General features: G+C 47.2%; 1 protein-coding gene across 5 annotated transcripts in view; it reads right to left on the bottom strand.

Moving 5' to 3' along the window:
• Nucleotides 1-817: 817 nt before the first annotated feature.
• CUNH1orf21 (chromosome unknown C1orf21 homolog) overlaps nt 818-10,812 on the bottom strand; it is a 236,656-nt gene continuing 226,661 nt past the window's right edge. For all 5 annotated transcript variants that reach the window (XR_003091816.1, XR_003091817.1, XM_025191897.1 and 2 more), the window contains one exon: nt 818-1,816. Coding sequence is in view for 3 of the 5 variants with exons in the window: in XM_025191897.1 (XP_025047682.1) it covers nt 1,738-1,816 (79 nt within the window). In the remaining 2 variants the exon portion in view is untranslated. The remainder of the gene's footprint in view (nt 1,817-10,812) is intronic.

The raw sequence follows: 10,812 nt of genomic DNA on the forward strand, positions 1-10,812 counted from the left end.
TAAAGTCAGGTTGATACAGCAGTCTTATTAAATCCTCCTGGCAAATTACTCTTTCTAGAGCTGTCTAAAATGAGTTCTGCATGAAAAAGAACATTAACACGTATTGCTATAATGCCATATTGACATTCAAGAGTATACATGTGGTAGAAAAGGTGGTTTCAGCTCATTGCCCATTATCTCTGCCCTCTGACCATTAAAACAAGGCCTAGGGAAATTGAGGAAGAAGCTGGGGGTGGGGAGCAACTCTGAATGTGCCATTGCTTCTTAAAGTATATAAACAACAGAGTATTATTTCAAACAAGATTTCAAAACAGAATAAAATCTATGTATCCTGTTTGCTTGATCTTACTTAGCATTACCACATACTATTTCAAGAGATCTCTTTACTCACTAGAATTTCCATCACTCAGTCTTGGTGTTTGTAACTTTAGGTCGAGAATTGCACACGTGACTACTGACTTTGGGTACTTAGCTTAAGATATCTTAAAGGGTTTTCAGTGCTAAGTCACCTGAAAATCAGGGGCCTTACTGGAATCTCAAGTTGAGCGTCTAAAAACCGAGGCACCTAAATCATCTAGTCCTACTCGAAAATCTTGGATGTACTGTCATCAGTATTCACAGTCTGTTCCACACACACAAACAAACAAAAGAGCACAGAAATGAGCTGAATACAGAAACCTCTGTGCCCCAATGATGTATTGACAGTTTCTTCTTGTGCTGTGGGGTTTATGCTGTCATATAAAACGATGAAGACAAATGCCGGCACCATTAAACACCCTCAAAAGAAGAAATACAAAAAGGTATTTTTTTTCCTTAGGATTATTTTTACTCATGACAATATTTGTTAAAAATATTACATCTGCCTTTGAGAAGATATCCTCTTTGTATAATATGGAAAAATAAACTCTACAGAACACACAACAGACATCCCTAATTGGCTTGCAGATAGATGCTTTCAAATGTTAGCATCTTGAAGTCATCACTGCAGAGGGTTAATTTTGCTTTTCCCATTCCCCAGACTCATTGGAGGCTGTACTGTATGAACAGTAAAAGACAAGAATACATAAAAACAGTAAAATGTTTATTTTCTTAGAAAAAAAGGGGAATCAAAATGATTGCGATCACACTTCCATTTGCGCTCAGCAATACCAATACTGCAAGCTTAGTCCTTGATTAAGATACCTATTAAATGAAACTTTTTTCTTTAAAATACAGATTTCTGCTTCTGTATCACTTCCAGTATGTGTGATAACATGCTTTTAATGGATAATAGTTTCTCAACTTCTTCTCAGCAGAAAAACCAGGCCTACCATGGCGAAATATCCCATCTCCAAAGCTTGAAATCACCAGGAATAAGAAGCACTCCGGCCCACATGTGGACTGACAAACAGCGTACAGGGGTCTTAGATGCTTGAATGTTCAGTTATGGAAGTTCTGTATAATACTAACTCACCCAATAGAAAATAGGCCAGTAGCCTTAGTAAAATCAACAGCATCTTTCAGATTAATTTTAAGGATTTGCTGCATACCTGGACACAGAAAAGTGAAAAGTTGCAACAAGTTTTAACTAGCAGCAACAAAGACAGTTCCATGAGTTCTTAGCAATATTCCTTATTTGTCCATTAAGAAACACTGTAATTGAATGGAGAATACAATGTGAAAATGATCTTCTTTTATTATGTAGTGCTGTTTCGCTCTAGAAGACTTCCAAGAGATCTTGACTGGGTTGTAATCTATTTACACAGCAGTATTCCTGTTTTGATTGGCAGAACTGGCACTATGTGATATCCTCCTCTTCTGAACAGTAATCACGACCCTTTAAAGAGAAATACACACCTAATAAATGAATAGTTCAAAATGGAAAGCAAGAAGGCAATTGAAACAACTGGATTTGAGTTCCAAAAGTGTAACATTTCCCTTGTCTTGAAAACAGAATTTTATGTCTAGATTCAGGTCTGTACCCCCTTGCTCGCTGAATTAGCGTAGCCAACTAATAAGCAGCACAGTTTGCAAATCTTCTATAATTGTGTGTGTGAAAGACTCTCATGTAGCCAAACAGGAAGCTATAAGTAATTGTAGCTACTTAACAGTAAATCTCACATACCTTTTGTCCACAAGTCTGAGTGGGTTCAGCCAAATGTTTTGCAAAGATATTTACAATTACACCTAGATAGATGCAGATTTGCAACTTTAGCCCTAGAATACAGCTACTTCTGAAGTAAAACACCGGAATCATCATAACCACACAAGAAAAAGCAACTGTTTTGAGAACAGTGAGTAAAGGTAAACAATTTATCCAATAAAATCAATAAGAGATTAATATACAGGCAAAAGTATAACTATCCCTACTGCAAATCAGCCTGCACAATGGGGCTACTATTCCTGTCCTTATAAAGTATATCAAGGAATCCTTACCAGATAACTGAAATGTGTTTCAGATGAAACCTAAAACAGGGATTCCAGGAGCACTGTACCTCTGTTCATGAATGCTAGCTAAAGTGTTACTATTTTAAGGTATTCCACTTCTTGTAACTATCAACTCTTAAGTCTCCATCACCAGAAATTTGTAAGTGCAGGTTAGACAAAAACTACAGGAAACCCTCGCTAGTCGCGAACTCTGGATTTGTGGATTCAAGTATTCGTGGGGGTGGGCAGAGCCAGGAGGTGGGCAGAGAGCGAGCACCAGAGACATGGAGGGAGGTGGGGGTGGCAGCATCTTCTCCCCTGGAGGCAGCCGCGGCAGCGCTCAGGGAAAAGGGGTTGGCTGCAGGGGAGCCCTTGGGACAGGGAGGTTGGCGGTGGCGGCATCTTCTCTGCCACTGACACCTAAGGCAGCCACGGTGGCGTTTAGAGAGAAGGGGTTGGTGACCAGGCGCTGTGGGGGATTCCTGCAAACAGTCAGTGGGGGGGAGGAGCAGAGGGCGGCTGTGGGGTCTGATGGGGAGCCCCGTCAGTATTTGCAGATGTTGCCATTCGCGGGAAGCTCCGGAACGTATGCCCCATGAATGGCGAGGGTCTCCTGTAGTCTGGAATGGTTTAGAGAGGGATGATCCAGCCTCAGTAAGGAGTTAGACTAAATGGGTCTCTTGAGGTCCTTCAAGGCCCTATTTTTCTACAATTCTATGTAAAGAGAGATATTCTCAAAGTGCCCAACCAAAATGGCAGTCGCTGCTATACTGTTCAACACCAGACCAACTTTGATAAATGTAAGCTTGCTTATTTGCCAAAAGGTTTAGAAATGTTATCAAACAAGTGTGATGCCATATAACTACTCTACATCAATGGTCTGACTGGAACCAGACTTTTATATGGGTGCAAGAAACCACTTTTAATCCTATTTCACCATGAAGGGAACTAGGAACAATGATACTCTTTCTGGGTGTCTTTACACATGGCCTGTGGTGGGTGGGGTGCTTTATTAGAGAAGCTCTCGGGAGCCACTCTCATTAAAGCACCCACAGCATCTCGAGGATTCAGTGTCCCACACTTCAAAATGGCAGCAGGGGCACTTTAACTAAAGCTTCAGTAGAAACATGGCAGCTCAGTGGACTTCAGCAGAGATATTGTTAACTAAAGCTTTAGTTAAAGCACTCGCATGACAATTTTTACATGTGGGGATGTTGAATACTAGGGCTGTGAGAAATTTCAAAGGATGTTTCGTTTCAAAGCTGTTTTGAAGCATTCTGAGCTAAAAACAGAGACCTCGAAATGAAACAAAAGGCTTCAAAACAGCTTTGAAATGAACCGAGGGCACTTGAAACGTATTGAAAGTTTTGAAATGTTTCAAGTTTTGAAGCAGCCCACCGGTGGAAGGCAGGGGAGAGCCAGGGCTGCACTCTGAGCAGCTCCGCCAGCCCCAGGGAGCTGAACCTGACGGTGGAAGGCGGCAGGAGAGCCGGTGGCAGAGCCACTTCGAGAGCAGCCCTGGCCAGTGGCTGTCTGCTGCCTCCTGGTGCCAGGCTCAGCATCATAGGGCTGTGGAGCCTCTCACCACTGGGCTGTGCTTGCTAGGGCTGCACTCTGAGCGGCTCTGCCACTGGCTCTCCCGCCACGGAGCTGAGCTCCATGGGGTTGGTGGAGTCACTTGAAACATAGCCCTGGCTCTGAGTGCATCCCTGGCAAGCAGAATCTGGTGGTTGGAAGCTCTGCAGCCCCACGGAGCTGAGCCTGAGGGTGGAAAGCCAGTGGCAGATATGCTCAGAGGGCAGCCCTGGCCAATGGCTCTCCTCTGCCTCCTGCCACCAGGCTCAGCTCCGTGGGGCTGGTGGAGCCGCTTGGAGTGCAGCCCAGTGGCAGGAGGTGGGGGAGAGTCAGGACTGCGCTCCAAGTGGGTCCGCCAGCCCTACGGAGCTTAACCTGCCCTCCCAGCACTGCCACCGAGCGACAAGAAGAGCCTGGTGCTGCCCCTGCTGCAGCCCTAGGATCAGCAGACGTTATCTGCCTGCAGCTGCTGGGTTGCATCGTGCCCCGACCCCCTAGCGTGGCGTAGCCCAGTGGCTGCAAGTAGACGGCATCCACTGCTCCCAGGGCTGCAGCAGGGGTGACACTGGGTTCTCCCCGGGGCTTGGGGCCGGCAGCAGCAATGGAAGGGGGGCTACTCCCACTCCAAAATTCGCTGTAGACTCGCTTCTCTGCACAGCCCCATAGCTCTCCTGGACCCCCAGATCTGCACATGGGATGACAGAAGGTTGCCACTGCTGCCTGGGGCCAGTGGCCACTGGCAGCAGCAGTATTCCCAATGCTGGGCTCAGGCTGCACCCAACGCTGGCCCCAGGCAGCAGCGGCAGCCTCCTGTCATCCCGCGCGCAGATGCAGGGGCCTGCACCCTTGGGAGGAGTCCAGCACAGCCCCACAGCCCAACTGGGGGTGCGGGTCTCCAGATCTGTGCACGAGATGACAGCAGGCTGCTGCTGCCAGCAAGTGATAGTTTTGCTTTCAACTGTTTAAGGTGCAGTTTCACAAAAACCCCTGCACACATCTCCTTGAAACGTGGCAGACTTCACGTCCTCAGAAGGGGCTACCATCCCTGCAATTTTCATCCGAATCAGGCAAGAAATGACAAAGGTATAAGCGTTTTCATTATTCCCCATTACAGCCCATGGGTGAAATATTGGAACGCGTCAAAACAGTTTCAATGTAATGAAATGGAACAGTACTTTGAAACGAAATGAAATGATGAAACAAAACACTGTCCCTTCTGAACGGCGAAATGGAAGTCAAAACAAAACGGTGCTGTCTTGCACAGCCCTACTGAATACACGAGACACCAAGACTGCCGAAGTATGTTAACTAGCATGTTTCAGCAGGTTCAGTTAATCAAGCCTGCTCCAATGAGTGCTAATTAGCATGCATCAGAGCAGGTGTTGGGCATGTGTGTATAGGTGCCCACTGAAGTTGACCAGACTTCCTGGACAAGGCACACACTCACCCCAGGACCCCTTGCTAAGGCATGCTCTTCCACACTGACACCAAGGAGGACTTCTTTTTCACAGCATAAAACAGCCCCAAATATCTACATACATCTTGGGACTTAGTGTCAAGTGGCTTTGAATATTTCAACTTTCCTTCTCTTCCTATGTGCTGGTCACCACATACATCCACAAGGGCACATGTAACAACTTTCAGTTGCAACATGCCAACAAACTGGCTAAACTCTTAACTATAACATGCCAAGTAACTCCCTACTGGGGACAATTAAAAGAAAATAAAATAGGGTGCGCTCATGACTGTGAAGAAGTTGGGGATAGATAGGAAGGGTCCCTGCAGGAATAAAAACCCGATAACACTCTCTCAGTAGAGGGAGTCTAACTCAACCCTTATAAATATTGGTGAAACTCTACTAAATTCAATGGAATTGCACTACTTACCACAGAGCAGAAAACTGGGTCCAGATCTTGCCAGGCTTTTATGTTCACAAAGAGGGTTTAAAAGTTTAAAAACTGAAAAGCCCTACGGAGTATCGGGCCTTAGACAAAAGAAAGTCTGCAAAGACATCTCACTCAGGAAAACTAGCACTGACTAAAAGGTACAACCAATATATTGTGCACCTGTTGGGAGGAAAGGCTCATAACAATGTCTCTGTTGCTCAAGTCCACTGAGCTGCTATGCTTCTACTTCTGCATTCTCCTAGCCAACACTCTTATGGCCAGCCTTACAGTATCATCATCACTAAACAGAAATACTCAGGGTGTTGGTCAGTAGTACAAAAAGATAAACACTCACCAAGTTCATGTTAAGTTCTGTCAATCACTCACCTACCTACCTTTGCTTTGGAGCTACCAGACCAACTTAAAAAACCCCAAAATAAAAGCAGAAGAGGGAATGGCAAAATTTTTTCAGACATACTAAAACCCGCTGGCTTCCTCTATTTTCAGAGACCTTTGTGCTATTTCTAAACTCTGAACAAATCTCTCTGATTAGGCACTAGTGATGAAGTGTTTGTCATCAAACACTGACATGCTGTGCAGCTGAGAAAATCACCATTAAAGAACCATGACTGAGGCCTAGGACATTTCCTAGAAATTAATGACAGCCTGGGGGACTAGATAACCCAAAATGGAAAGCCTGGCTGGTCATTTATTCCCTAGGAAATGCTCTGCACAGGGAGTCATTATTACTATTAGAAGCCACTGTAGAAGAGAAACATTTGACATTAACTGGCATTTCTTCCCCCCTTTCTCTTTTCATTTTTCTAGATTTCCATTCCATTCTTGACAGCAAAACATGCTACACCACAAAGAGATGGAAACAAACTGTTTCAGAAGAAACATGCTAAATAAATCTTCACAATGTTATAAAAAAACACCTCGCCCAAGTCCATGAATTTAAAATCAAAGCAGGGGTACCACTCACAGCTATTTTACTTCCTTATCTGCTGCACTGGGAAAAAGAGTAAAACTTGTGCATCTAAGACAGTTCCAGGTTTGCTTCATTTGTGATGACCATGTCTAAGTAATTAATTTATTGCCTGATGAGGCTTAGAGTCAGTTCAGATTCCTGCTCTACTTCTTAAGCATTCTGTCAGCTTTCTGATTCCAATTAACTTGTGTAGGCAGCAATAGCATTTGAAGGGAGAGAGTGAAAACACTGGCTGAAATACCAAGGATACTTCCCACGCTTTCCTGAAGCGTGACATAAAGATCTTTTACACATGATCCCTGAAAACAACGAGGAGAGACTCCAACATATTAATTGAATTAAAAAGCAAAGCTAACACCCTGTTTGAATTAAAACAAATAGCCATCTCAGCATCCTGCTGCAGTCTCATTCTCTTGGGTTTTCACATTCAAATACTGTATTTATCCGAATCCAAGACGACCCTCCAATAATGAGATTCAATACATGGAAAATGTAATAGTTAACATTTTCCATGTGTAGAATCTAATTATTGGAGGATCATCTTAAATTCATCTTTGATACTGCTGCAGCAGGAAAGCAGTGGCAGAGGTGATGAGGAAAAGGCAAGCAGTAGGGCAGGCAGTGGGGCAAGTGGTAGGGCAAGCAATGGGGGGGGGATTAAGCAGCTTTACTCCCACTCCTTGCCCCTTGACACCTTGCCATCTGTTGTCTGTCCTCCCACCACTTGCCCTCCTCTGCTACTGCCTCTGCCCTTCCACTGCCCCCCCACCACAACTTCAGGCCTTCTGTCTCTCCTTCCCCCTACCTTTCCCCAACTCTGCAGGCTTGGGGCCCCATAGCCTGTTCCCCACAGCAGCCTCTGGCCTTGCTGCCTCCCAGTCCCACATTTACCTTTGCTCTGCTTAGGCAGGCTCTGGCTCTGCTTCAGCCTTGGGCAAGAGCATGGCCCCGGCCCACCTCATAGCACCAGTGGTGGCATGGCAGCTGCGGCCCCAAATCTGGGCAGAAGACAGAGGGAAGGGAGGCAGGGGTCCTGAGGCTGGAGGGGAGGGGAGGGGAAGAGAGAGATGGGAGTGGGGGGAAGAAAGGTCAAGTGGCCCAAGGCTGTTGGGGACAGAGGCTGCAAGGGGAAGATGCAGGGGGGAAACAACACCTGTGGCATGGGCCCAAAAACTGCTTGCCCCCTTACTACCTTGTATTTGAATCCAGAATGAGAGGCTTCCCCCAGCTATGTTAAATAGGAGGAAAACCTCATCTTGGATTTGAGTAAGTATAGTATTTTAAGATGCATCTTACAACTTGCAAATTGCATACTCATCTCTCATTTAACATCAAATTCAGCAGCATAAGGAATGGCTTTCAATCAACCCACTCAAGGAAGGGAAAAGGGAATGGTTGGGGTGAAGGCAAACAGCATTTTAATTAGCTCAGGTTTGGTCTTCGTTTCCCCCATCCTCAGGTGGGATAAAAGTGTAGCCTTTGTAAAAATGCTCCAATACTGCAGCCTTATCTTCACTAGGAGAAAAGGGTTCATTTTTAACTCAAGCAAGATACCTCAAGGTAAAATCCTAGCAAAGGCAAGTCAATCATTAGTTTTTACACATATGAACAGGTCAAGCTAAAGCGTAGTCTTTAGACTGAAAACTCGTTCGCTTGAGTTACCTACTTCCCCCTTAGCCAAGAAACAGTCTCCAACCTAGTCTACAGGCATCTGTTGGTACAGCTAGGTCAGTCAGGTGAAATAAGGTGAGATTTGTGACTAAGAGCTGCGTCTGCAAAAGTCCTTCACAGACTTAGGCACATTGGCAACACTGCACATTTGCTGGTCTAGCTGACTTTTGCTGGGGGATGGAATCAACTGTTCCAGTTTTGCTGAGATCCACCCTGGGAGCCCTCTGCCTGTAAGGCACACTGGCAGCACGATACCAGCAAGGAGTTCCTAGTACTTAAGTAATCCCAGTGCAACTCACTGCTTTTGAAAGGCATGTAGGGATTAGTCTGGCACACAGGCCCCAAGTAAACTAGCACTTAACCACATGTTTAACTTTAAGCAACTTAATTATCCTACTTAATCCACTGGGACTTTTCTTATGCTTACGCATATTGTTGAGCTTCAGTACCTTGTAGGATTGAGCCCCTTGTGGTAGTAAGATAAATGCTCACAATCCTTAAAAACAGATGGTGATGGCTGGGGGAGCGGGCGGGGGGAACAGGCACCAGGAATTTTAAAAAGCACACTTCAGATGAAAAGTAAATGCCCTCCCATACAATATAGTGATTAACTGAGACTAGAGAAGAAAACATGGGTCCTCCCCACATTGCCTCAATTTTGTGACCTTGGCAAGCCTTTGCAACATAGCTAGGTTTGCCATTTCCTCTTGAAGAGCTTGATCATACAAGATGTTAAATACCCTAGTGAAAATAGGGTGGGCCTTCAAATATGAATCTGACTTTCAGCTTTGTGAACAGTCCTTACTGGTCTTGGATGGATGCTGAAGTTCACAGTGACCTGAATGATCAAGTTCCCAGTCAGATGGTATCTCATTACTCTTAGGATGGGAATTTTTTATCTTGGGTATTAGTGAAACTAAGACCTATAAACAAGGGGAGGGAGAATATAGTTGTACTGCCCACCTCCAGATTACAATAACTGCAAGTAACATGTGTAACTAAAGTAGAAGTATGATTTGTGGACATTTATGTTTAAAACTTACTATTGCATCTTAGAATGCAAATACAATTCCTCTATTTCCTATTTCCAAAATGAGAAGTGGGTCCCCGTTTCCCCTACCAGGAGGTACCGAGCCACCAGATTTCTCTCACAGGCCTGGAGTGAAATCCTGAAGATGATGGGCATAGCACAGGGGTGGGCAATTATTGCGGGCGCAGGGCCTCTTACCCAGTTTTGGCAGGCTGTCGAGGGCCTCATGGGTAGCCCTGCCCCCAGTCACCATCTTGGGACCAATGTCCCAATGTCTTGGGACCAATGTCCCAGGGCCAGCACCAGTGGGGGCCAAAGTGGGGCACAGACTGTCAGGGGTCTGTGGAGCCAGGCTGGGCTGCACCAGCAGGGAGAGGGGGGAGCTGGCCTGGCTCCACAGAGCCCCTGCTGGCTGGCTCCTGCCACCCTGCTCTGGGCCCCGCCGGCACTGGCCCTGGGACACCGGTGCGGGCTCTGTGCTCCCGCTGGCTCCCGCACCTGCTCATTTGCAGTGCCCCCCAGCCCCATGGTAGAGGTGGGGGGCAGTGAACAGCCCCAACCCCCTGCTCACTGGCAGAGAAGCTGGTGCTGAGCATAGGGAAAAGTGGCCCCTCACCCACCCCAAGACTGGCGCTCCCTACTGCAGGTGCTCGCAGCCCATGCGGGGCTGTCTGGAGCAGGCACAGGCAGCCCCACATGGGCTGCAAACGGCTACAGTGCGGGGCACCGGCCACAGGGTAAGCAAGGGGCTGCTTTTCCCTGTGCTCAACACCACATTGTAACCTGGCCCTGCTACCAGCCTGGGCTCCGCACTGGCTCCAGGTTCACCCGTCGGTGGCAGCAGCTGCAGCCCCCTCACTTGCTGCGTTGGGCAGTGTTGGCTACTGCTGCCCACCCAGAACTCATGCACTGGGCAGTCCAGAGGCGGTGGTGGCAAACACTACCTGGTGCGGCAAGCAGGGAGGCCGCAGCTGCTGTTGCCACACGCAACCCCAATGGGTGAGCCCGGAGCGGGCATGGGGCCCAGGCTGGCAGCGGGGCTGTATTACAAGGTGGTGCTGAGCGCGGGGGGGGGGAGCAGCCCCTCCTCTGCCCCGTGGCCGGCACCCTGCACTGCAGCTGCTTGCAGCTCGCGCAGGGCTGTCTCGAGTAGGCACAGGCAGCCCCACATAGGCTGCGAGCAGCTGCAGTGCAGGGCACCGGCCACGTGGTGAGGGAGGGGCTGGCTTCCTCTGCGCCAGGGAGGGGCGACA

The sequence above is a fragment of the Alligator sinensis genome, unplaced genomic scaffold, assembly GCF_000455745.1.
Source record: "Alligator sinensis unplaced genomic scaffold, ASM45574v1 scaffold1110_1, whole genome shotgun sequence".
NCBI lineage: Eukaryota > Metazoa > Chordata > Crocodylia > Alligatoridae > Alligator > Alligator sinensis.